The sequence below is a fragment of the Linepithema humile genome, chromosome 5, assembly GCF_040581485.1.
Source record: "Linepithema humile isolate Giens D197 chromosome 5, Lhum_UNIL_v1.0, whole genome shotgun sequence".
NCBI classification, from domain to species: Eukaryota; Metazoa; Arthropoda; class Insecta; order Hymenoptera; family Formicidae; genus Linepithema; species Linepithema humile.
Genome location: NC_090132.1, coordinates 13,966,640 through 13,994,220, shown reverse-complemented (window position 1 = coordinate 13,994,220; position 27,581 = coordinate 13,966,640). Strand labels below are relative to the sequence as shown.

The 27,581-nt window shown below is 36.3% G+C and overlaps 2 protein-coding genes across 11 annotated transcripts in view; both read left to right on the top strand.

The window, feature by feature from the left end:
* Positions 1 to 14,209, top strand: part of N (neurogenic locus Notch protein) — a 260,349-nt gene extending 246,140 nt beyond the window's left edge. For all 7 annotated transcript variants that reach the window (XM_067355433.1, XM_067355434.1, XM_067355435.1 and 4 more), the window contains 6 exons: positions 885 to 1,428; positions 2,664 to 3,194; positions 3,695 to 3,927; positions 4,124 to 5,957; positions 6,216 to 8,002; positions 8,094 to 14,209. In XM_067355433.1, coding sequence (XP_067211534.1) covers positions 885 to 1,428; positions 2,664 to 3,194; positions 3,695 to 3,927; positions 4,124 to 5,957; positions 6,216 to 8,002; positions 8,094 to 9,373 — 6,209 coding nt within the window. In that variant the 3' untranslated portion in view covers positions 9,374 to 14,209. The remainder of the gene's footprint in view (positions 1 to 884; positions 1,429 to 2,663; positions 3,195 to 3,694; positions 3,928 to 4,123; positions 5,958 to 6,215; positions 8,003 to 8,093) is intronic.
* A 3,409-nt stretch (positions 14,210 to 17,618) lies between these two features.
* On the top strand, positions 17,619 to 24,183 carry Tango10 (transport and golgi organization 10). 4 transcript variants are annotated; one of them, XR_010890323.1, is made up of 5 exons: positions 17,619 to 17,935; positions 18,143 to 18,408; positions 18,516 to 18,656; positions 19,322 to 21,751; positions 23,979 to 24,183. XR_010890323.1 is itself a non-coding variant. In XM_012380266.2 (4 exons), exons 2-4 carry the CDS (start codon positions 18,286 to 18,288, stop codon positions 20,576 to 20,578), a joined length of 1,521 nt encoding a protein of 506 aa, XP_012235689.1. In that variant the 5' UTR covers positions 17,619 to 17,935; positions 18,184 to 18,285; the 3' UTR covers positions 20,579 to 24,183. The 4 variants fall into 4 exon arrangements, 3 of the variants coding, with proteins under 3 accessions (XP_012235689.1, XP_012235688.1, XP_012235690.1); XM_012380266.2 differs by having other exon boundaries at positions 18,184 to 18,408; positions 19,322 to 24,183; XM_012380265.2 differs by having other exon boundaries at positions 19,322 to 24,183.
* Positions 24,184 to 27,581: the final 3,398 nt, after the last annotated feature.

The window sequence follows — 27,581 nt, the reverse complement described above, 5'->3', positions numbered from 1 at the left end:
AGTGCTCGGAATTAGTTGAACATTTCAGCCGATTTCCGCGGTATACGCCTGTTTTCCTCTCTTTACCGCGCGCGCCGCAACCGCTAGGACCAACGCCGCCGAGCGTTAGTAGCGGCACTATCTGATTATGAGTAAGCTCTTCTCCCTATTTATTAAAATTTTAAAAAAATTTATTAAAATTTATTAAAAATAAATTTTTATTTTTAAATTTATTAAGTGGAAATATTTCAATAAATTTCTACGTCACCCATGAGATACTAATGCTGATGCGTTTTTTAAAAAGTGGTTTCTATCTACATTATTGCATCAATTGTTCATTCTCATAAAAGGCCAAGAAAATCTAATTAAGAAAACCTTTTTTATATATTTTTTTTTAAATTAAGAATTTGTTATTTTTATCTTTAGTGGAATAGGCCTACGGGGGAAATCACTTTTTAAAAAACGCGTCAGCATTAGTACCTCATGGGTGACGTGGAAATCTATTGAAATATTTCCACTTAATAAATTTAAAAATAAAAAATTTATTTTTAATAAATTTTAATAAATTTTTTAAAATTTTAATAAATAGGGAGAAGAACTCACTCATAATCAAATAATGCCGCTCCTAACGCTCGGCGGCGCTGGTCCTAACGGCTGCGGCGCGCGCGGTAAGGAGAGGAAAACAGGCGTATACCGCGGAAATCGGCTGAAATGTTCAACTAATTCCGAGCACTGCTGTATTATATACCGTACCTGAGCACACGAATTCGGAGCAAACTAAATGATCAACTCTAAATGTTTCTCATTTAAAAATGTTAGGATTTTCGTGTAGTTGTATTATATTTATATAAAATATTATATTATATTCCTTTTTTTGATATATTTAACATTTTCTTTTTTTCTAGGCTTTACCGGTACCCAATGCGAAATCGACATAGACGAGTGCGCAACGAGGCCCTGCTTGAACGGTGGCATCTGCAGCGATCTCATCAACTCTTTCAAATGCACCTGTGCCCAAGGTTTCGCTGGTTCTCATTGTCAGATCAACATTGACGATTGCGCTTCGTCGCCGTGCAAGAACGGTGGTATTTGTCAGGATGGTATAGCGAGGTACACATGCCAGTGCCCACCCGGCTTCACCGGTGCTTCCTGCGAGACCAACATCAATGATTGTGCGTCGAATCCATGTCACAGCGGCACCTGCATCGATGGCGAGAACAGCTTTACCTGCAACTGTTATCCTGGCTTCACTGGCAAGCTATGTCAGACGCAAGTCGATGAGTGCGAGAGTAATCCGTGCCAGTTTGGTGGTAGATGCGAAGATCGTATCAATGGCTACCAGTGTATTTGTCGACCGGGAACGTCCGGCACTAACTGCGAGGTCAACGTTAACGAGTGCTATAGCAATCCCTGTCGAAACGGAGCTAGATGCATCGATGGTATTAACAGGTAAAGTTGAAAAAACAAGCTTACATAATTTATTGTATAATTTGTTACCCGACCTTGGCTTGATATCCTCGTTGTTTACCGTATTGAAATATGTAATTTTCTGAATCCATTCAGATTTCGGCAATGTTATTATCAGATACGTACAATTAAATATGTTTTGTGGATGGTAAACGCGTACATCAATAGTAGCTTTGCTTTACTCTAATGGCTCTATAACTGAAAGAAAACAGCATTTTAATCTCTTTAATCTAAGAAAATTTGTCTGTTTTAAATTATTATTGAAAAATTAGCATCTTTTAATAATCAGAGCAGTGAAAATAATATAATTAGAATATTTTGTAAACTTTTTTCTTGTATTTGAAAAGTTAATGTACACTTTTTCTTCACAAAAATTTTTTTACCAATGAATTCATTACTCTATATCGATGATGACAATAGAATATAAGTTTGCAGACACAGGGTACTTTCCAGCAAGGGATACATTTGACACCACGTAACACAGTGTCGATGGTAGTGCTTTCCTACTATGAAAATAATCCGTAAATAAGCCGTAACAACTCGACACAGTTGCAAAACAGTCAAAAATTGTATTGTATGATGAATTCGGAATCATGGTTGTCAATTTCTGTGATTTTTTTAAATTTTATGTTGATAGCATTGAATACCGCTTCGATCTATTTCGAAAACTTGTTACAGATTATGCTGTAATATATGTTGCATTATAAGGATTTATTTTTTTAAGATTATTTTCAATTTCTAAAATGCAGTGCAAAAATTAACTTCTTTTTTATGAAATAAATAATCTTTTTACCATATAGTGATTTTAATTGTTTTTAATTATAAAAGTCTATGTTAAAATTATTTTAATCTGAATATTTAAACGTTTTATTGCAGAAATTGAATTAATCTATAATTGTTTAAGGGCATAATAAAACTTATCGTTATGTTAAAACAAAAATAAATTTTTTTATGTACAAGAAACAATGAGACAATGAGTTATATTATGTACATACATAGATCAGTTGCTACGAATAAAACTTATGGTGCTTGCTCTAGCGATTACAATAAAAATTAAAAAAGGCGTTCCATCAAGCACCCAAACACTGTGTTCAATTGTGTAACACAGTGTTTATCTGTGTCTTTTTGGTAGAAAGCACACACAATCTAATAAAGTTGTCGACTATGCTAATCACGCTGCCTTTTGTTTTTATTAAATGTGATGTCTCGTCTTTTAGGTATTCCTGCGAATGCGAGCCTGGCTTTACCGGGCAATACTGCGAGACTGACATAAACGAATGCGCAAGCAATCCGTGCGCGAACGGCGGCCGTTGCATTGATGTGATAAACGGCTTCAGATGCGAGTGCCCACGCGGTTACTACGATGCCAGGTGTCTGAGCGACGTGGATGAGTGTACGAGCTCGCCTTGCTTGAATGGCGGCACTTGCGAGGACGGGGTGAACCAGTTCATCTGCCATTGCTTGCCCGGTTACGGCGGCAAGAGGTGCGAGGCGGACATTGACGAGTGCAGTTCAAACCCCTGCCAGCACGGCGGCACATGCAACGACCATCTGAATGATTACAGCTGCAAATGTTTGCCTGGCTACGCCGGCATCAATTGCGAGACCAACATTGACGACTGTGCCAACAACCCCTGTCAGAATGGCGGTTCCTGTATCGATCTCGTTAACGACTATAAATGTGTCTGCGAACTGCCCCATACTGGCAGAAATTGTGAGGACAAACTGGATCCTTGTTCGCCGAATAAGTATGACTTTTTCTTTCGAATTTATTTACACGAGAATGGATAGCTAGATCCGTATACATACATAAATCCAAAAAAAATTTATATATAATCAGGATCAGATTTAATCATGTTGTACTGTCTTAAACAGTCAAAATCGTTGGAATATTATCTGAAAAGATCTTGAGTCAGCATTACAGAGAACTTACTTTAGAAATTGTAGAACTAAAAACTTTGATTAAAGAATTTTTAAATGTTACTTTTTATATATCTAAGTAAGAGGCATGTATTTTTTATAATGTATTTAATATATGAATGCAATTGTGACAATGCGACTGCTAACACTTTGCTTCTACACAATCACCTTCTACTTGAATTTATTCATAACGTTGCGAATTTACTTACGAGAGTGATATTCACTTCTTTAAGAGCTTCATTTAATGTTCAATTTTACAATAAAAGTTATCCGCATAGATGATCTACATAATAGAACGACTTTATAACATTTACTGTGTCATTTCCAGATGCCTCCATGGAGCAAAGTGTTCACCATCGTCCAATTTCCTCGACTTTGCGTGTACGTGTACGGTTGGTTATACAGGCAGACTGTGCGACGAGGATGTGGACGAGTGCGTGATGACTACGCCGTGCAGAAACGGTGCCACTTGTCGGAACACCAACGGCTCTTACCATTGCATATGCGCCAAGGGCTACGAAGGCCGTGATTGCATCATCAATACCGATGACTGTGCATCATGTGAGTACAAGCCACTGGCTGTTTTTTTGCCTCTTATTTGCTACAGATGCAGATCTTGTTTTGCTTTTATTTGAGATCCTTAATGCGAATCTACAGAGCGTCATCTGTTTTATCGCGCGATGACATAGATTGAATTAAATGCGTTTAATAAACGTGTCGCCGAAATACTCAAGGAAAATCTCTTGGCTGCTTACAGTTCCTTGTCAGAATGGTGGCACCTGTTTGGATGGTATCGGCGATTACACGTGTTTATGCGTGGATGGTTTCAATGGAAAACACTGCCAGGACGACATTGACGAATGCCAATCGCATCCCTGTCAAAACGGAGCCATTTGTAAGGAATACGTCAATTCCTATACATGCCAATGTCAGCTTGGCTTCTCCGGCATTAATTGTCAGACGAACGACGAAGATTGTACCGAAAGTAGTTGCATGAATGGTGGCACATGTATCGATGGCATTAACAACTATACATGTGTCTGTAGACCTGGCTACACAGGATCCAATTGTCAATATCGTATCAATGAGTGCGACAGTTCGCCCTGTTTGAACGGCGCTACCTGTCATGATCACGTGCAGTATTACACATGTCATTGTCCATACGGCTATACAGGTAAGCGATGCGACAAGTACGTCGACTGGTGCGTCGACAATCCATGCGAGAATCAGGCGATATGCGTGCAAGAACAGAACAAATATTACTGTAACTGCTCAGCCGGATGGACCGGCAAAGTATGCGATGTAGAGATGGTCTCCTGTAAGGATGCTGCCATCCGAAAAGGCGTGCCGGAAAAGAATCTCTGCAACAATGGCACCTGTGAGGACGTAGGCAATAGTCATCGTTGTCATTGTTTTGAGGGTTACATCGGCTCTTACTGTCAAGAGGAGATCGACGAATGTGATACTGCGCCTTGTCAAAACGGCGCGACCTGTAAAGATCTCATCGGTTCGTACCAATGCCAATGCACTAAGGGTTTTCAAGGTCAGAATTGCGAGCTTAATGTCGACGATTGCCGACCGAATCCTTGCCAGAATGGTGGCACTTGCCACGATCTGATCAACAGCTTCAGCTGTTCCTGTCCGCCCGGCACTATCGGCTTAATATGTGAAATTAATATCGACGATTGCGTGATCGGTGCTTGCCACAACAATGGTACTTGCACCGACAAAGTGGGTGGTTTCGAGTGCAAGTGCCCGCCCGGTTTTGTCGGACCGAGATGCGAGGGTGACATCAATGAGTGCTTATCCAATCCATGCGCCTCATCCGGCACTCAGGATTGCGTGCAACTGGTCAACAATTATCACTGCAACTGCAAGCCTGGCTATATGGGTCGTCATTGTGAAGTCAAGGTCAACTTTTGCGACAGCTCGCCGTGTCAAAATGGCGGTCTATGCACAGCTAAGCAGGATGGACACTCATGTGCATGTCCCAGTGGTTATCACGGTGTCAATTGCGAATTTGCCGGATCTTATTGCGACGCCCAGCCATGTTTGCATGGTGGTACTTGTCGCATTGAGACCAGTATGGGCTACCATTGCTACTGTCCACCAGGCACGACCGGCACGCATTGTGAGATCGATACCCGAACCGACTGCGACAGTAATCCGTGCCAGCATCCTGATGCCAATTGCCAAAACATGATGGGCACCTATGTCTGCTTCTGTCCCTCCAAGTGGACCGGCAAAAATTGCGAGACATACGATCCGAGTTACACTGGTATATTTGACAGGTCCAATATCAACATACCTAAGATGAACGAGTTTGAAGTTGATTTGGAGCATGAGCGTAAAAAGTGTGCTCAGAATCATTGCGACCAGAAAGCCGGTAATCATCACTGCGATGAGGAGTGCAATCGATACGCGTGCAACTTTGATGACAATGACTGTTCACTAGGCATCAATCCATGGCGTAACTGTACGGCGCCTATGTGTTGGCAAAAGTTCATGAACAACATGTGTGACGAGGAATGTAACAATCCACAATGTCTTTTCGACGGTAGAGACTGCGAGAAGAAGCTTTCCCCTTGCAAGTGAGTATCTGTTCTTTGCTATAAATTCTTTGTTTAATTACTTACATTATGTTGCATAAAACACTGTTCTTAACAGAGATGAATACATTGAAGACTTTTTTTTTAAATCTCTAATTTCCGAGTCTTTTACTATAAAAGTTATGTTTTAGTTTTTGTTTTTTTACTTTATATTAAATGCAAGATTCTAGAATAATTATATTTGGAGCACTATATTTTTATTATGTCATTTATTTATTTGTTATTATTTGCATTTTGTAGCCCGGTCTATGATGCATACTGCAGGAAACATTATGCCAACGGTCATTGCGATTACGGTTGCAACAACGCGGAATGTAACTGGGATGGTCTTGATTGCGACAAGGAGCCACCATCATTGGCGGAAGGTATCATGTACGTAGTTGTAAGGATGGATCTCCAAACCTTTAGCAAGAATATTGTTAACTTCCTGCGTGACGTGGGTCATCAATTGAGAACGATGGTACGCGTGAAGCAGGACGAACTTGGTAACAATATGATATATCCTTGGAAACGCGACAGACAATCTACCGGGACTACCGACATATTCGGACAGCCGATCTATCCTAATACTATGCATCATAATGGAGTAATTGCCTACTTGGAGATAGATAATCGTAAATGCACAATGACAGATGGTGCGTTATGCTTCGCGTCGGCAAACGAGGCCGCTGAATATTTGGCTGCTACAGCATCGAAGCATACCCTGTCGCAGAATTTCCCTATTGAGCAAGTGCGAGGTGTCGTGAAACCTCAGAATCCAGAATATACGGATAGCCCAACGAATTACAAGTATGTTTTTATCGGCGTGGTTATTGTGGTACTTGGCGGATTACTGGTGGGCGTGCTGGTGACTGCGCAACGGAAACGCGCCGTAGGAGTCACATGGTTTCCCGAGGGCTTTTTGAGGACCAACAGCGGTAGCGGTCAACGACGTCGTTCGCGTCGGCGCGGCCCGGATGGCCAGGAGATGCGTAATCTAAACAAACAGCCATCGATAAACTGCATGGACATGGACGTACACAATAGCCGGGTACAATCTCAATGGTCCGACGACGAGTCCGATTTGCCTCCGTCGAAGCGGATGCGTGCCATCGAGCCGGGTTACGCCAGTGATCACACTGCCATTACGGATTATGAGGAGACAGAACCACGTATGTGGACGCAACAGCATCTGGACGCGGCCGAAATACGTCGACCGGACGCTGGAGTATTAACACCGCCCAGTTTGGAACACGGTCAGGATGTGGACGCGCGTGGTCCTTGTGGCATGACGCCGTTGATGGTAGCGGCGGTACGCGGCGGCGGACTTGACACTGGTGAAGAGGAAGACGAGAGCGACGGCACCGCGGCAGTGATCGCTGACTTAGTCGCTCAGGGAGCCGATCTCAACGCCACTACGGACAAAAGCGGCGAGACGTCACTACATTTGGCCGCGCGTTATGCACGGGCCGATGCGGCCAAGAGATTGTTGGACGCGGGTGCCGACGCGAATTCACAGGACAACACCGGTCGCACGCCGCTGCACTCTGCCGTCGCGGCCGACGCCATGGGAGTTTTTCAGATTCTGCTACGTAATCGGGCGACGAATTTGAACGCGCGCATGCATGATGGCACTACGCCGCTGATACTGGCTGCGCGTCTGGCCACAGAGGGCATGGTGGAAGATTTGATTAACGCCGATGCGGACATTAATGCAGCCGATAACAGCGGTAAAACCGCGCTGCATTGGGCTGCAGCGGTAAACAATGTTGATGCCGTCAACATACTGTTGGTGCACAGCGCGAATAGAGACGCTCAGGATGACAAGGATGAGACCCCATTGTTCCTTGCAGCTCGCGAAGGCAGCTTCGAGGCGTGCAAAGCGTTACTGGACACGTTTGCTAATAGGGAGATTACCGATCACATGGATCGGTTACCTCGCGATGTTGCCAGCGAAAGACTGCATCATGATATCGTTAGACTACTCGATGAACACGTACCGAGATCGCCGCAGATGGTCACAGTCATTCCGAATGGTCCTCTTATAGGTAAGTGTTTTTATTATTTTCTTTCTTTTTTTTTGTTATTTATTTTCTAGGTAAAATATCGTTACATAATGTATTTATCTTTTTCTTGCAGGATCTCCAAATCATACACAATTAATCACGCATCCTACGGTGATCGGTTCAGCGCCGAAGCAAACCAAGTCAAAGAAGCGACCAAAGGCGGGCGGCATGGGAAACCCGAACAGTCCAGAATCTGAGGGCGGCGGTGCGGTGGTGATGGTAAGGCGAAAACCATCAGTGAAGAAGCCCCCGGTTAAGCGCGGCTCTCAGCCCCCAAACCAGGAGATTCCACAAGGAGCGGAAGGCGCCGAGGGTAACCTGCCAACGAGTCCGTATGACAGTGCGAGTCTCTATAGTAATGCATTACCTTTAGTGGCTCATACGGTGACGGGAAAACAACCACCACCGTACGAAGACTGCATTAAGGGTCAGTCGATACAGGGTTTGCAGCAACTCGGACTGGACACTTTTGCGACCAATTACGGATTGCCATTTCACGAGCAGCTCCTAGCGCCACATCAACGACAGCAGCAAGGCATGGTGAACACACTGTCACCGCCGTACAGCAATCAGTCGCCACCGCACTCTGTGCAATCTAACATGACCCTCTCTCCACAAGCGAGCTACATGGGCTCGCCGTCACCGGCGAAAAGTCGGCCGTCGCTGCCTACCTCGCCAACTCATATTGCCGCTATGCGGCAGGCGACGCATCAGAAGCATGGCAGCATGCCACCAGTCGGCTTTGATTTCGACAATCTGCCATACTCCTCGAGCCAGCAACAGCAGCAACAGATACAACAAACGCAGCAGCAACAGATACAACAAACGCAGCAGCAACAGATACAACAAACGCAGCAGCAACAGATACAACAAACGCAGCAGCAACAAATACAACAAACGCAGCAGCAACAGATACAACAAACGCAGCAGCAACAGATACAACAAACGCAGCAGCAGCAGCAGCAGCAGCAACAGCAGCAGCAACAACACCAACAACAGCAGCAACAGCAGCAGCAGCAGCAGCAGCAGCAGCAGCAGCAGCAGCAGCAACAGCAGCAGCAACAACACCAACAACAGCAGCAACAGCAGCAGCAACAGCAGCAGACGCAACAATATTATCAGTACTTGACACCACCATCCCATCATTCCGGACCCGATGTTACACCGCAGCATCTGATGCAGGCACCTGAGAGCTTCCCGACACCTTCGCCGGATAGTCCGGGCCATTGGTCCTCGAGCTCGCCCCATTCGAACAGCGATTGGTCAGAATGCATGGCCTCGCCTACGAATGCCTACGGCACGAGCGGCGGCGCTCACCAAAGCAACAAGGGTTCCGAGGCGATCTATATTTGAGACCGGCGCGATGGTACTCTCTTTCGCATACGAGTAAGTCATAATGTCAAAAAAAATAAAGAAAAGAGAAATGTATATGAACTGTGATTAGCTCGTCGAATTCGAACATCTAGACGTTGAAAAACGTGGCAACGGTTAAAACGACGACAAAAGATTCTTCTGTAATAGATCGGCAAGATGATAAGAAGGTATTTTTGTTTTTTTTATTCGTTTATCGGAAAAGCTAAGACGCTCACACCGCGATTATTGTACATTAATACGCATCAGCGTTGGACATTATTCAAATAAATATATTTACTAATACAATTATACCGAACACAAAACTATTCGTGATTATACAAGAGATGTTCACGTCAAAACCGGAATTTAATTTTTAAACAGGTGAAGAGACAAAATTATGAGTAAAGAACATTTATTTTTCAACGTAATCTTCATTTACATCACAGCATTCACAATCAAGCAATTCTGAACAGACGCGAACTCTCTCTTGCTTCTGAGGATCAGTCAGTTGTTTCAGAACCCTTCTCGCAGAGATTTTACGAAAGTGTAGGTGGTCGTGGATAATTTTTTCAACATTTCCAATACTTATGGACGTTCGTTTCGCTATTTCACGACCAATTACTTACCGGCCAATTACTACACGACCAATTACTATCGGCGCTCAAGATGAGGTTCTCTATTGAATGTTGACATCAGTCATCATCGTGGCATCTGACTCTCCTCTTCCAGCGTTGTCTCGAACTGATTCGCGCTCTTTAAAGTGTGCACACTATTCATAGATCTGTGTCTTCAGAGTTTGTTCTCCAAACTAGGCTATAAGTCTTAGCAAAATTTTGGCTAATTTAACATCTTTGTTCACAAGAAAACGAATAATAATATGCTGCGCAACAGCTTTATTGGGTGCGTCGTCCGCCATCTTGAATAACTGACAATATATACTCTTTTCAGCGAGAGAATATACCTCGGTCTACGCATAGGAAAAGCATAGCGGCCAAAGTGGGGAGAGCGTTGACATGGAGCGCGTTCAGTAGAACAAACCATTTAGTAGCAATCGAACGTGATTGGCTCTTACTTTTAGAACCAACAAATCAACGTTAAGTATTGACAAGACGACAATTCAGTAGTTGTTTTACTGAACGCAGCCCATGGACGTAAGAATATATGGACAGAGCGATAGCCAGCGGGGTTGAAGTCAGAGGGGCAAAGGGAAAACTAGCCGACCAAGATGGCGGCTACGGGTAATTCGGGTAACTAAACGAGCGCGGAATGTATAATATATAAATATTATTCATTACACAAGCGCCAAGCCAAGATTAGGTTAATAACACCGTCATTTTTCTAGCCAATCAACATATCGCTGCATGATTTCCCTCTGCCGCTCAGGCTTCACCTCCCTCGCCTATAAGACTTATCGCTCTGTCCATATATTCTTAGGTCCATAACGCAGCCATTGACAAGCTGCACGAGCAGTTTAGTCTTGTGGAGTGGGGGGGGGGGGCTTTATAAGCGTCCCGTGAGGGGAGATCTGCACGAAACGGATGAGTTTTTGTCCGAAACGAGTATATTCTCTCGCTAGATAAAGTATAGTTGCTATGACAATATGTTATTCTTACAGAAAGTTTATACGGACGTATTTAATTGTAAATATGATATGCTTGATGTAAAAACACAAACAGTACGCAATTACTGAAAAAATTCCGGTTTTGACATCCCTCGTAAATTTGTCAATTAATTGTTTTACATGAATCATTTATCATTGACATAAATTTAGTCAATCATTAATGATATTTATTAATCAGAATCCTAGAAATAAATTTGTGTTCAACAATAATGCATATAAATATAGATAAATAGATACAAATATTTGTGTGTGAAAGAGAAACTTCTGATCACAGAATCTATAAGATATATTCAAATTGTAACACCAATTGTGCCTCTCTGACACGACGCAATGTCTAGGAAAAGTGCGATGAAAGATACGCGTAATTTGCATAAAAATACTCGATATATTTTTGATATCGATCGATTTTTATTATCGCGACGTTACATATAGCTCAATGAATAAACGGTGCCTTCAACTTGCCAATGTGAAGATCCCCGATAGACAATAATTAAGAGAACAAAATCTTGCTATTTTACAATAATTGTATATAATATAATAAATTTATAGGATACGAGAGGAATTGTTCGCCGCTATGTCTATTATTACACGAAGATGGCTACGTAATATGTAATATTTTATTTAATGCTTAAGATTTGCGCACACAGCGCACATTTATACACAAAGGAATTGTATTTATCGCGTATGGACTCCGATTCTTTCTTTTCTTATCGTACATTTTGATCGGCCAACTTTCTTGAGCGCCAAGCGGCAGAGCCGGATTTAAAGAAGTGGGGGCTCCGGGGCGGCAGTGGGGACCGTTAATTTGTAAGAGATTAAAATCATTGAAAACTCATTTAAAAATTCGTAAATTTAAAAAAGTTGAAAATACATATTTCAATATTATTACAACAAATATTTAAGATATATTTAATGATACAAACTACAATGTTTGCGATACTCTGGCATTCAAAATGCACATCGCGGTCATCATCCGGGAACCAATGGCATATATTTAAGAAATATTTGATACATTTCCAAAACATATATCAAATATACATATATAGATTTTTTAACCAAATTTTCTTTTTAATCAAGTTTTGTTTGTGGGGGCCCCCAATTTGTGGAAGCCCCTGGGCGATCGCCCTGTCCGCCCATCTTCAAATCTGGCACTGCCAAGCGGTACGATAACAGTCGATAGCAGCTCTCGCGATATCACATAAATGCAAACGTAACATATAAAGACTTACAGCAAATGAGAATTGTGCCTTCGAGTTCCGCAGAGTATAAGACAAGCAGGTTTTGTAGGTGAATCTATTATTAAATTATATGGGAAGAAACGCAACGTTTTTCCACAAATCGCCTCCAAGTCGATTAAACGTTCATTACTAATTAATATATATCTCTCAGAGATATTAATTTACTGATTACGCGTGTAATGTAATGTAATGTAATGTAATGCAGGGCAAAGAGACGTCTGTACGGTCGACGGGAGCTTCAGAGAACTCATCCTTACTGCTCGCGGGGCATCGTTCCATACATAAACATTCCATTGCGTATGGCGCGCCAACAATTTTTCCCTTTCCCTATTTGATTCATCTTTCTGTGCTTTGCGTTATTAAGTCCTTTCTAAAATCATTTATTAATCACTCTAGCGTAATTATTAACGTTAATTTCTAGATATATTGATTGTCTTAAATTAAGTATTTGGCGCGGAGCGGTAGGACGATTCTCTGGTCTCTTCTCTGCCAAAACCAAAACGACATTGTTAAGATAATCATATAATCACGTGTATACACAATACACATAATGAATAATAATGAAGTTATTGTAAAGATTATGGAGAAAGAGGGAGAGAAAAAGAATGTTTGTGTATGTATATGTTAGAGGAAGGAGGGGGGAGAGCGAGAGAGAGAGAGAGAGAGAGAGAGAGAGAGAGAGAGAGAGAGAGACAGAGAGAGACAGAGATTTAATTAATGTTGCGAGATTAAGAAAGGTTGCGCGCGATTTTGCAATATGTCGCCAGTGATATGTTTTTGCATGTTACGTGAAGGACGTTGCTGGTATTATCAGTATGATTTGTTTGTCGAACTCTGTTTTAATTTTATATCGCGGAAGATGAAATGTAAATGTAAATATTCTTTCAATCTATCTGCTCATCTCTCACATAAGTATCTCTGTTTAAGTATCTTTATATAATTGTCTTTTCTCTCCTAAATTTTTGTACAAACTGTTTTTACATAATTTTTTTTATATATTATGTAAGTTTAGCTATTACTGTATTTTTGTAAGACGTAACGCATATAATAATCATGGCTCTTTCATTATATTATTATCACAGAGACATATTGTATATGAAATATACATTGTGTGTGAAATTTGCTATTGCATTGAGGATCATCGTATGTATATGGAATCCTGAATGTAATTTCCGATTATATGTAACGGTGTGACGGAGCTTTCTTTCTTTCCGGTCATAAAGTGTATTATGGGTTCATAAGCAATTTCTCTGAGTGTCTGCTTCAAAAACATATTTATCGGAAAGAATATTTTTTTTACTTTTATCATTTTTGTAATAAATCACATATTTTTAGAAATACTTTTGCATATCATCAAAATTATATAAAAATTCTATCAGATAATGACCGTAAGAGTATATATAAACAGAGAGAATAAAAGTATTTTAAGAAGATTGTATATTTATCTAATCTCTCATAATATATTATGTCATGAGTATAATGATAATCAATTGCACAATGCAACTAAAAGTACAATTTTTTATAGAATAACAAAATGGAGACAGTATTGAATAAAAATCTGCAACCGATTCGTTTGCAAAGAAATAAGCAATACGTAGATGTTATACGTAATGTAAATTCTTGGGCAAGCAAAAGCAATCTTTTCATGTATTTGAAATTTAATGGCAATTTGCTCTCTGATGCACCATCATTCTGTGTTAAAAAGCGAGTATATAGTTTTAGTTTTAAGCATTATACTATAATAATTTACATTACAAATTATTTACGATAAATTAGACAACAGATTATTATGATAAATCTTGTTATTTCTTGTAATTTGTAAAAAGTACTGAATTTTATTAGCATCAATTATTCTATAAGTGAACTGGATTTGTTCAGTCCTATTATATTCTATACCCGCTACCCGCTCCTATATTTTTATAAATAAGTTATATCTTTTAAACAGATGTAATAATAAAGATAATCTAACATCCATAATATCGGTGTTGTTTTGTGTGTTTTTACCTTATCTTTATCCTCTTTCACGTTTTATCTTTTATGCCATTTTACAAAATTATTTTATAATTTACATGCAATATTATAGAATTATTAATAAATTATAATAAAAAATATTTAATGTAATAATTTTATATTCTTGTATTTATAATAACTTTTTCAAAATAGTTTTAATAATTTATGAAATATATAACTTAATATAAGAATAAAAATAATTATTTCTGGTCGAAATAAAATAAGTTTTAACTATTTAAAAAATTTTTTTATTAGGAGTAAAGTAAAAGCCTTATGCTCGGTCTAGACCCAAGATCTATAGAGAGAAGGTTACCTCATACGCAAAGAGGAACGAACGGTAAAAGGGGCAAATGCAGAGAGGGGCGAGCGGCAAGAGGGGCAAATGCAGAGAAGGGCGAGTGGCAAAAGGGGCAATGATGATGTCATCTGCGAGCAGAAGCTATCTCAGATAGCTACTGTTGGCAGATGAGATCATCATGCTCTCCCCTTCCTTCATCGCCCCTCAAGCTGTTTCTAGCTCCCCCCTTCCTTCATTGTCCCTCGCCAACAACCGGTTTTACTGAGGTAACCTTCTCTCTACTCTCTATAAATCTTGGTCTAGACAAGATAATTTGCAATATATGTAATTTATAGCGCCTTTTTAATTTACTTTTCAATTTTTATTACGCAATTTCCAGTGCTATCAATATTTTACAAAATAAAAGTATTTTTTCGATAAAAACTCAAAGCATTTCTATATTAAAGGAGCGAGAGAGAAAACACTAAAGCGTGCGAGAGAGACAGCTACTGTTTGACGATGAGATCATCATTGCCCCTCTTGCCACTCGCTCCGCTCAGCATTTGCCCCTCTTGCCGCTTGTCCCGCACAGCAATAGCTTCTCTTGCATCTCGTCCCTCTTTGCGCATGAGGTAACCTTCTCTCTATAGATCTTGGGTCTAGACCGGAGGATGAGCCACAAGTAGGTTCATCCAGAGAGAAGACAGAGTGGACATGCCCGCATTTTACGTGTTTCTGTCCGCTAGCGTCTCTATTAAATTTTAAAACTTAATTTTTAATTAAAACTTTGTGCGGTGCACAATTTGCACACTTGCTTGCGGCGGTTCATGACTATAGTCCTCTCAAATTATAAATGAAAAAATTGTTTTTACTGTCTAGCTTGCATTCGTGTTTAATATGCGAGTATTTTTTCATCTATTAGAATTTACGTGTAAACGCCCAACCCGGGCTTTTAATATTCAAAATAAGTTATTCGTCCCCATACAGCACAGAACATTGCAATTACATTGCAGCAATGTTACAATCTTGCAAGTTGCAATGTAATATTGTTGAGACATTATTGCAACTTGTAATTGTAATATTTCATGAAAATGTGACAGCAACATTCCAATAACATTGCAATAGCAATATTCGGTAATCGCTAGTTCGTTCGTTCACCGCTATGCAACGCGCGTTGCAAAATCTATCTCGTATTTAAGTTTTAGTCATGATGATTATGGGTGTTTACGATAATTCAAGTTCGAGTTAGTTTTACTAGGGCCGAAAAATGAGATAGACATAACCATCTAGAACCTTTATGATTCATGACAACTCGACGCTGTCTTGTACTGCTTGAGTTAAATTCATTGAATTTATTGAGCAAATTTTATTGTAATAGAAAAATGTCATTTATTATTATTATTAATTATATTATTATTAATTTATTAAAGAGGTATACCAACATACATACCAACATTATTTGTTTCTTTCATAGACTGATTTGCAGTTGACATTTTTCTATTACAATAAAATTTGCTCAATAAACTCAACAAATTCAATGAATTTAACTCAAGCAATACAAGACAGCGTCGAGTTGTCATAAATCATAAAGGTTCTAGATGGTTATGTCTATCTCATTTTTCGGTCCTAGTAAAACTAACTCGAACTTGAATTATCGTAAACACCCTATATGAAACTTGCAAAGAGTAGTTAGTAAGATTAAAGACATAGTAATTATTTTTATCAGTTTAATTTTTCTGATACAACCTCAACACAGACAATTCAGATATTGAACTGATTGTTCAAAAATCGGACAGATAAATGTCCGAATAAATAAAAATATATGCAACATTATTCTAAGATTGCAATAACAATGCATTATTGCAAATTCATTACATTGCAATATTACTGTAATATTTCGTTGCAATCTTCCTAAAAGCGGACATTTTAACGTTGCTGCAATCCCACAGCAATGATGCAACAACATTTTGCAGTGAATTTGCAATATTGCAACATTGCGATGAAAGATTGATGCAATGTGTATGCAATCTTTGTGTGCTGTATGGGTCATTACTGTATGAAATATCTATAAGAGTTTATCATCTTTTTAAATCATACATCTTTCAACAAATTGAATTCGTTAGTGTAACTATTTAAAAAAAATAATAACAGTAATAAATTAAATTTATTGAAAAATGTATGATTTATTTTATCCAGTACTGTATAACATAAAATTTCCAAGGAGAACAGAAGTCAAAATAATGTTATTTGATATCTTGTTGATCAAAAAATGACAAAAACCGTCATTTTTACATCATTTTTGCCATAAACAATGTCAAATTGACATTTTGATTTTCTGTTTTCCTTGGTATATACTTGGTATAAATTTGTATATACTACAAATTGATTTATTGTATACACAACAATTACAAATAAACGGAATTATTTGCATCTTATCTTCTATAAATATTTTTATTTGCTATTCTACGTTTATATATATATATTTGTTTTTATATTTGTTTGTATGTACTTTTATTGTGTTTTTTTATGTGCCATAATAATTTTAATAATTTAATTACTTTTTTTATATATATTAATATATTAATTTCTATATAAGCATGAAGTATCGTACTGAGATAAAATTGTTTTTAATTATTTTATTGCACTAATGTCAGTTACAACAGAAAATAAATATATTAGTTATTGTATACATTCAAAATAAAGGGCCACGAACGTCACATCCGCTTTTACACTAAAATGGCGACAGTTCTGCCGATCTCTCTTTTAAGGATTTCTAGACGCTCCATCCTCAGATGTCCAGACTCTTATTATAGGGTCTCTAGAAACACGTAAAATGCGGGCATGTCCACTCTCAATCTTCTCTCTGGTTTATCCTCCGGTCTAGACCGCGCATTATGCTGGATTCACACTAGGTCCGATTTCCGACGTACGATGTCCGATATCTAATAGGAGAGTTTGTTTTATATAAATAGGAGAGTTTATATAAATAGGAGAGTTTGTTTTATATAAAACAAACTCTCCTATTGGATATCAGACATCGTATGTCGGAAATCAGACCCAATGTGAATCCGGCATATGTAGTTCGATATTTCAAAGCGACATCAACGGATAAGAGTTGCATTAATGTATCATCTGTGACAAGAACGGACCAGACTGAACTAGAGTTTGAAATTTGAAGAACATGATTCGAAATGTTATTTGCGACTGGTTTACATTAATGGAAATCAGTTGATTTTAGCACAATCGTACGATGTAGACCGTATAACAACAAAAGTGTTACTCATCTGAGTGATAGCAGGAAAAAAGTACTGTTCCGAAAATACGAAAGTGTCAGCATTACGATATATATTGCAAATTTTCTAAATTTTCAACACAATTGGACTCGTCGACTTAACGATTTTGTCTACTTTATTGTGGTAAGAAGTGTGATATGAATCAGAAGTTTCTTGATCATTTACTTCGGACAATGGGTTTGAATAATTCTTTTAGGGCAATCGTTATAACCTCAATCTTACATTATCTAAACATTTTAGTTATTTGTTGTTATGAAGATATTAGTTAAATATATAAAAGAGTATGTTTAATAATATATTAAATATTTATAGAATTTTATTTGTATGCAGGTGTAAATTTCTTAACAAAAATTTCTGTTTGCCAATTCAAGATAATGAAAGTGAAAATTATGGAAACAGTCTTTAGTAGGATTTTACCAATTACCACACAAAGCAACGATTGAATTATAAATACGTCGAGGAAACATGTGCAGATGTTACAGAATACTATTAGGTGGATGACAGGTTCTTCAAGGATGGATCCTAATAAAAAATCAGGAGCAGTTAACAGCAATCAGAGCACAGTTGCACAGTCTGAAAGCTCTGATTCTATAGAGGTACATATTAGACATTATATAAAATTGAATCATTTTTAATGTTTATTGATACACTTATTGCTATTGTTTAATTAATTGTGCAATTTTCAATAACGTATCGATTACAGGTAGACAATTCGCGTACAGTTCTGTTAAAAATAGCAACATTATATGCGGAGCGTCTTATGAATGATATCTGTTTAATTGTGGATGGTGTGGAATATCCAGCACATCGACTTATACTGTGTGCTTCTAGTGATGTTTTCCAAGTAGGTACAGAGGGTGTCCCAGTTTTCTCCAGCCAAACTTTGTCAGTATGTTTTATGGATATAAGTAAGAAAAGAATGTTATATACAGACGTAGGTCATTTGAAGTTTTATTAAAAAGCTTTAACAAAAATACGAAATAAAAAGGGAATGGTAATGGACTTGCGATTATTATGATACAAAGTAAGAATAGATTAGCGATGTTTACAACTAGTCTGTTTATGTGAGCTGTATTTATTATCTGAAGTCGGTGAAGGTGTTGAATGTAACCTCTGTCATTAGTAAGTGTTGAGCTTCATACCAAAATGCTTCATAGAATAATAAATTCAGTTTTTTATCACTGTCAGTCTTGTATTGACAAGAACGGTGAACATTTTTAAATTGAGTATTAATAAACCAGTGATTACATTGATTGTTAACTTATTCTTGTCTTGTATCATAGTAACCAAGCAAATTCATTATTGTTTCCTTTGTATTTTGTATTTTTGTTATAACTTTTTAATAAAGCTTCAAACGACCATTGTTTATATAATATATTTTTTTTATTTATATCCATAGGACATACTGATAAAGTTTGGCCGGAAAAAACTGGGACACCCTGTATATTTTTTCTATATTTGAGAATAATAAAGATTTAGTATAGAATGCTTAATGTTTATTGATTTCAGGTGATGTTGATGAGTCCACAATGGAGTGAATCTCAGGAAAGCAGGGTAACACTCCAGGAAACGCCTCAGTGTGCACCAATATTCAGCGAGTTTTTGCGTTATTTTTACACTGGCCAGATAAGAATAAATCATAGCGTTGTTCTACCAATATTATCTCTAGCTGATAAGTACAATGTCAAAGATTTGATATCATTGTGCCTTGACTACATGCGAAATCATATCGCACTAGCTGCCATACATGGCACTTTGGTATCATGGCTGCAGTACACATTAAATTGTGGTCATCATGACATTAGCCAAGCGTGTCAAAATTTTATCAAATGGAATTTGGAGCTTGTAGCCAAGACTGCGGATTTTGGGAACTTTGATTTAGATATCTTGGTGTCATTGTTGCATCAAAGTAGTTTAGTCATAAAGGATGAGATGACACTCTACAAGTGCCTAGAATCTTGGTTAGATCATCAGGCAAACCGATTGAAAACACAGCTTTCACTTGACGAATTTGAAGCAACGTTGCATCAGTTGGTAATAGCAGTGATGTCACCTGTTAGATTTCCAATGATGTCGCCGCGACAATTGGCGGATTTGTTGCTATCACCTTTAACGAAAAAATATAAAGAATTTTTTGTGGAACGTATGTCGATTGGCATGTCCTTCCACTCGGGTCAACTCGACAGAGTAAGAGAAGTAAGCCAAAACGAAGAGGACGGCGCATTGCTATTCGAGCCGAGACTGTATACTGTTGACACATGCAGTTCGCTACTTACCATAGAAAACTTCCACAGTCTGCCATCTTATCACACGAGGACGCTTGTGTTTTCCAGTCACTCCAGTTTAGCGGAATACGCGGGCGATAGAGCGTGCGAGTGGGTGGTGGACATTTATCCTAAAGGCGTGTGGTTCAAGAAATTTTTCCTCATAGTGTGGCAAGGCACGGTAGAAATGCCTGAACACGTTAAGCGATCGGTAAGATTGTCATTGACATGCAAAGAGCCAGCGGCGAAAAGTAACATGCGCGTAAAAATCGGCGTTTTAATTTACGGCTTGCAAGATGGTGTTGAGCACATTGCGAGAGTTACAGAGATTATTCACAGATTCAGTAAACAAGATCGCGTTTTAAATCTGGATAATCTTTTGCCGTTTGAGGAACTCAATCCACAACAGGGTTCCGTACCGGAAAATGCAGTGTCTCCCTTTTTAGTGGGCCCCAGCAAAGACATGCTCAAATTACACATTGTTATATCACCAGCCAAATAGTGTTTATAAGAAAAGTTTAAGACATTAATTTATGATGAATATTTAATGAATGTTAAAAGAAAAATGTTATTTGTGTTCTACGTTTGTACAAGAATTTGTATAATAGTACTGTAAATTTTATTTTTCGAAATATTTCCTACAATTAATATTTATTTTTTTTTACTCAGATAGAAAGATATATTTTTTTTTAACACGTATATGAATTAAGTATATAAAACATTAAAGTGTTATAGAACGTTTAACATATAATTATCTGTATGTATATTCTTAAGGTATTTTTTTTTAATTTTTAAGATTTATCTAAATTTAACCGAAGCGTTAACGTAATACAAAATACTACCCTAATGAAGTATATTACATTGCGAATGTAACATATTAAAAGTAATATATAGCAGCAAAAAAACGCGTAATAACTCTTGCTACCATGCTAAAAGTTAGATTCTTTATATTTACATAATCTCTTATTTGTACGATTTTGTCTAATGTCTGTAAGTCATGAGATTGTATCCTGTACATAAGCTAGATACGAACATTATTTTGGTCATTAATTATCTGAAGAGGTTATATGTGACATGCAAAATGTGCGCGCACTTTATGGGTAGATACATAGTTAATATATAGTTAATACATAGTTAATAGTCTTGTGTATTGTCTGATTCAAACCGACATTACATTTTTGTAATGAAATGTGAAATTATTAATAATGTCTGAAAAAAAGAAGGTAAAATCTTTCTTAAGGTAGAGGAAGGTGGGGTAAGACAGACCCCCTAAGCAAAAATGGTTATATTTTTTTATATTAATGACACAAAATAACTAAATTTTAGCATAAATAAATTTTAGAATGTTTATTATAAGATCATAATATTAAATTTTCAAATATTAAATTTTCAATTTTCTTGTAAAAGTTTAAATTATTATTAAGATTTCTATAAAATTTAATTTTAATCCGTTTCACCTCATAATGAGATAAAATGGACTAAAATGAGATAATATGGATCAACAAATAATTTAACTCAGAGCCAATGCTGCCAGAAACGAGCGGCGGCATCACACTAATACAATCGAGAACCGATGACGTCACCCTATCCGTGTGAGCTCGACCCGGTCGACCAATGGAAGAGAACGCCGTCTCCCTTCCATCGAGCCGACGCAACAGACGATAAATGCTAAGAAGTAAGTGTTTCTAAGGCATGTGGCTGGAATATGAAAAATACCGTGTTCGAGATTTGCTTCTCGCAACTTTCTTTTCTTTTTTCCGCATTTGTTTCTAACAGTGTAAATTATCAAATAATCTTTTTTTTGCTTAAAAAATAATAGTTTATATTTATTAATAATATTCGCATATGTTAAAACTAACAATTTTTGAAATAATTCAGATTTGCTATTGTCAATAGAAAAATGAAGTTATTTTGCAATATTGCAACAAAGTGTAAATTTAACATATACTATGTTCTTGCCATTCGCCTTATTCGTTTAGCCATGCTTGCTTTGGCATTTATGTCTATCGACTCGAAAGATTTTACATACCTGTAAAACTTTTAATTATTTCCCAACTTACAATTAGTCACTCGCGTCCTGATATTTTTTCTCCCGTTCAATAATTTTCTATTCGTACATTCGGAGAATCCAAATAGTGAGATCAATAATGTACTTAATTTTCGTACACTCTAGTATCTCAATCTGAGATCGGTGTACATTTTAACGTGTCAAATGTAGACGAATTATTTCTATATAAAAGATAATTAAAATTTTCACACCAACAATCTATGATATATGCTCCATATGTCATATTATATTTTATTCCATTTTTAATCATTTATTTTAAACTACTGCATATTAGCAAAAGTTACTGTACTATGGAGATGAGTGGAGGAGACGGTAACATATATTATAAATGCAGTCAGATTTATTGTACTCTTGTTAAAATATTGTAAAAATAATGTATTATTAGTAATTATAATAGTATTTATTAGTAATTATAATAGTATTATTAATAGTGGTCTTCCGCACCACCTTCGAGGTTCCACTAACGGCGCGTTAGGTTTTTTTAGTGGACCTTCGCCAGGAGCCCTATTATACCACATTTCATTAATCTTTCTATATATTTCTTTTATACATATGTGATGTCATTTGTAGACAAAATACTTTTTTTACACTTGTCATTTACAAGTGCGGTGTCATTTGCAGACAAGATACTCTTTTTACTCTTGTCATTTACAAGTGTGGTGTCATTTGCAGACAAGATACTCTTTTTACTCTTGTCATTTACAAGTGTAGTGTCATTTGCAGATATACCAAATTTTAAACATTTTCAACAAAATTTGGCAAAATTACGACGATTTATATCTTAAAATCTTATTGAATTTGGGAATAAAAATTTTTCAATTTTTTATTTTTATTATTAAAAATAAGCATCGAACAAAAAAACTGCAAATAGAAAAAAGTTTCGTCTCATCATTCTCTACAAGCCTATGTTTAAAAAAAATTAATTTTGCGACTTTCAAAATTTTCATGCTTCGAGACGTTTAGACGATATTTTTACACGATTTTGAGCGCAGAGCGATTTCGTTGATCCGCGTCCTCAATTGTGTTTATAAGTCGCGTACAAACAGAGATCAGACTAGTTCCTTCGGTTCCTTATCAGTTAATACACTTGACGGAAAAGTCGATTTGAAGAATATTGCGAAATATGGATCGTAAGTAGAAAATTAAATTATTATTAAAATCATCATAAGAGATATAAATTATTATTATTTATTAATTAAAAATAAAATTTTTAATTAAATAATATGAAAAACGGCATAAGAGTGATGACTAGATTGATTATGACTAGAATTATGTGTTAAGAATTAGGAATAATTAATACATTTCGTTATCTTATTTCAAATAAAATAATTCCAATTTGATTTTCCTAATATTTAATATTTATTCCTATTCCTAATATTTTCTCTATTCTACGTAGAGAATCTTTATTATAATATAACGTTACTCCAATAATCGCTAATCTCAATCTATTGTTTCTATGTTGCAAGTTTCTCAAGTAGCATAGCTTTTTAAAAAAATTTACATTAAATCTTGCTTAAAGATTAAAATTTTTAATTTTATGTATTTTGAATATTAAAATTGCTGATTCTTTTAATTTTATGTATATTGAGAATGGTCGAATAGTCAACTGTTTATATTCTTAAAGACAATTTTGTAAATATAAGAAAGGTTAACACATATTATTTAGCTGTAGCTCATAATTCTTCTACCGTTTTTCATGTTATTTATTTTGTTAGCAAAATGTTTAATCTTTAGTTTCTTTCTCCTCTCTTATACATATATAACAGTTTTTATTTTTTTTAAACTCACACATAAATGTATTACTAATTTAATAAATATATATTAATTTTTGCAGAGGACATGACACAAAGAGTGGAAAGTATGACGCTGGAGGAGAAAGATGCTGCAACAAATGTTGCATCAACAAGAAAAATTGGTACAAATGCAGCAGCAGCTGCATTTGTTAATAAGTAGTGGTGCAACAACGCAGCAGCAGCAGCAGCAAAATACAAACACAGAAAATATCCAAGAGCAGCAGCAGCCGGAGGAACAAACAAGAGGTACATTATTTTTTTTTTTAATTTTTTGTAACTAAATGATTAATTTATATGCATGATTGTTTTATTTAATATAGTACTTATCTGTAAATGTGCTTATTTTTTAGAAAAAAGGAGAGGAGGCGGAAAGTCTCGCGCTCGCTGGTATCACCAGCGAGGTGGAAGAAGTGAATGGGGAGGCAGGGGTGGATGGGGAGGCAGAGGTGGATGGGGAGGCAGAGGTGGATGGAGCGGCAGAGGTGGATGGGGTGGCAGAGGTGGGTGGGGACCGAGAGGTGGCCAGGGCGGAAGAGGCCATATCATAATAAAAAAATATTATATAAATTAAAAAAATATTAGATAAATATAAAAATAATTTTATATATTAATTTCATATTAATATTAATTTTATTTTTTTAACAAACTTTTATTTTTTAATATTTTTTTTGTATTTTTTATTTATATTTTTATTATTTTTTAACTTATTTACTTATACAATATACTTATATTTTTATTTTTTAATATCTTTTCTATTTTTTATTTATATTTTTATTTTTTAACTTATATTACTTATACAATATACTTATATTTTTTTAAATTTATATTTTTATTATTTTTGACGATATTTTTATTATTTTTTAATTTTTTATTTATATTTTTATTTTATATTTTTTTTATTGATTTATTATTATTATTAATAATATGTTTTTTAATCTAATTTATGTGATAACATTATAATAAACATATATTGACTAGTCATATTGTGATAATTTTATATTAAGATTTATTTTACATATATATAAAATAAAATTTCAAATAAAATCAATTATCTCGTGCTAACTCTATCCCGTCACATATTTATAGATAAATAAAATATTACTAACATGTCTGCAAATGACATCACATATGTATAAAAGAAATATATAGAAAGATTAATGAAATGTGGTATAATAGGGCTCCTGGCGAAGGTCCACTAAAAAAACCTAACGCGCCGTTAGTGGAACCTCGAAGGTGGTGCGGAAGACCACTATTAATAATACTATTATAATTACTAATAAATACTATTATAATTACTAATAATACATTATTTTTACAATATTTTAAAAAGAGTACAATAAATCTGACTGCATTTATAATATATGTTACCGTCTCCTCCACTCATCTCCATAGTACAGTAACTTTTGCTAATATGCAGTAGTTTAAAATAAATGATTAAAAATGGAATAAAATATAATATGACATATGGAGCATATATCATAGATTGTTGGTGTGAAAATTTTAATTATCTTTTATATAGAAATAATTCGTCTACATTTGACACGTTAAAATGTACACCGATCTCAGATTGAGATACTAGAGTGTACGAAAATTAAGTACATTATTGATCTCACTATTTGGATTCTCCGAATGTACGAATAGAAAATTATTGAACGGGAGAAAAAATATCAGGACGCGAGTGACTAATTGTAAATTGGGAAATAATTAAAAGTTTTACAGGTATGTAAAATCTTTCGAGTCGATAGACATAAATGCCAAAGCAAGCATGGCTAAACGAATAAGGCGAATGGCAAGAACATAGTATATGTTAAATTTACACTTTGTTGCAATATTGCAAAATAACTTCATTTTTCTATTGACAATAGCAAATCTGAATTATTTCAAAAATTGTTAGTTTTAACATATGCGAATATTATTAATAAATATAAACTATTATTTTTTAAGCAAAAAAAAGGTTATTTGATAATTTACACTGTTAGAAACAAATGCGGAAAAAAGAAAAGAAAGTTGCGAGAAGCAAATCTCGAACACGGTATTTTTCATATTCCAGCCACATGCCTTAGAAACACTTACTTCTTAGCATTTATCGTCTGTTGCGTCGGCTCGGTGGAAGGGAGACGGCGTTCTCTTCCATTGGTCGACCGGGTCGAGCTCACACGGATAGGGTGACGTCATCGGTTCTCGATTGTATTAGTGTGATGCCGCCGCTCGTTTCTGGCAGTATTGGTCGGCATTAGTTGCACCAGAGAGAAACCTGAGAGAGGCCACGCTGCCGTTTTCCGTACGACGCTTTCTCTAGGCCGTACGCTAGTGACGCACGTCCATTTCCGGCCGGCTTAGGAACTAAATAGCCACATCCATTTTCCATGCCGATAAAAAAGTCACGTCCATTTTCAGTGTCGATGAAAGAGCTGCATCCATTTTCGATGTCGGTAAAAGAATAACATCTACTTTCAATGCCGATAAAAAGTTGATTGTATCCGTGCTACAGCCACAATTTATTAAACAGAAATACATTCCGCATATAGATATGTGTGTTATATACTTTGTTAGCAGTGATTTTTTTATTGAAGCATAATAATATACGTCTTATAATTATTTGTTATTAATAAAAAAATTTTATGATGTATATATGTATAAGATCTTTTTATAATACAAAATATATAAATAAATTATATACCTATATAACAATACATTAAATTTTATTTGATTAAACAAAATTTTATGTATTGTTGCGCCCGCAGAACGAGATATCACATGCGTCAACGGAACTCGCAGAAAATAAGTAAAACAACACAACACTTTATAAGAGAGAACACTTTAATTATGAACACTCAACATTCAACAAATAATAACCGGAAATATAATTCAATATATCAGAGCTGTCATAAACGTCCGCCCGAGCAGACAGCTACCGAAGATCTGACATATGACAGCTTGTTTACAAACTGTCATAGAGACCCTTAAAGGTCCGTTTATACATATCCGTACCGTATCCGTACCGTGTCCGTACCGTACACGTCCGTGCACGGATGCTAGATTCGATTCCATATGATTAAATGTAAGTATTTACACTATTCCGTATCCGTGCCGTCCGTGTCCGTACCGGCACCGCAGATGTCGTTGACGACGATATTTTCACGGATCGGACGGCACTGAACGTGTCGGTACTGACAAATGTAAATAGGCTTCAGTGTAGCATTCAGATTTTTGAGTCTTATTTTGTATCAATCTGCGATATCGAGAGCATTCTTTTAAAATTAAGAAATGAATTAAGATAAAATTATTTCAACATAATTGATAGAATTAGTGCAACAACACATCGAATTATACGATCTTTCCCATCCAAAATATCTTGATGGAATTTATAAAGAAAAACTGTGGCAGAGTATTTCTCAAGAACTTGACCAACCAGGTAATTTCACTTATGATAAATATTATTTTACAAATAAATTTTTATATTCATTAAACATTATTTTATTTGAAAAAAAATACACAATTCTCTTCAAAAATTTATACATATGTAGGAACGTGTTTTCGCTAGCCGGTTCTCTCCATCTTGTATATTGTTTTCGTATTTTATTATCAATTAAATTGAGTAACACATTAAAAGCATGTTCTGACATTCTAAAATATTGATAAAA

What these genes read in the sequence shown, in the direction of transcription:
- Tango10 (XM_012380266.2), top strand. Translation starts at nt 18,286, where the DNA reads ATGTTACAGAATACTATTAGGTGGATGACAGGTTCTTCAAGGATGGAT. An exon ending in AAAGCTCTGATTCTATAGAG is followed by an intron (nt 18,409 to 18,515) that starts GTACATATTAGA and finishes TATCGATTACAG; the next exon opens with GTAGACAATTCGCGTACAGT. An exon ending in CTTCTAGTGATGTTTTCCAA is followed by an intron (nt 18,657 to 19,321) that starts GTAGGTACAGAG and finishes TATTGATTTCAG; the next exon opens with GTGATGTTGATGAGTCCACA.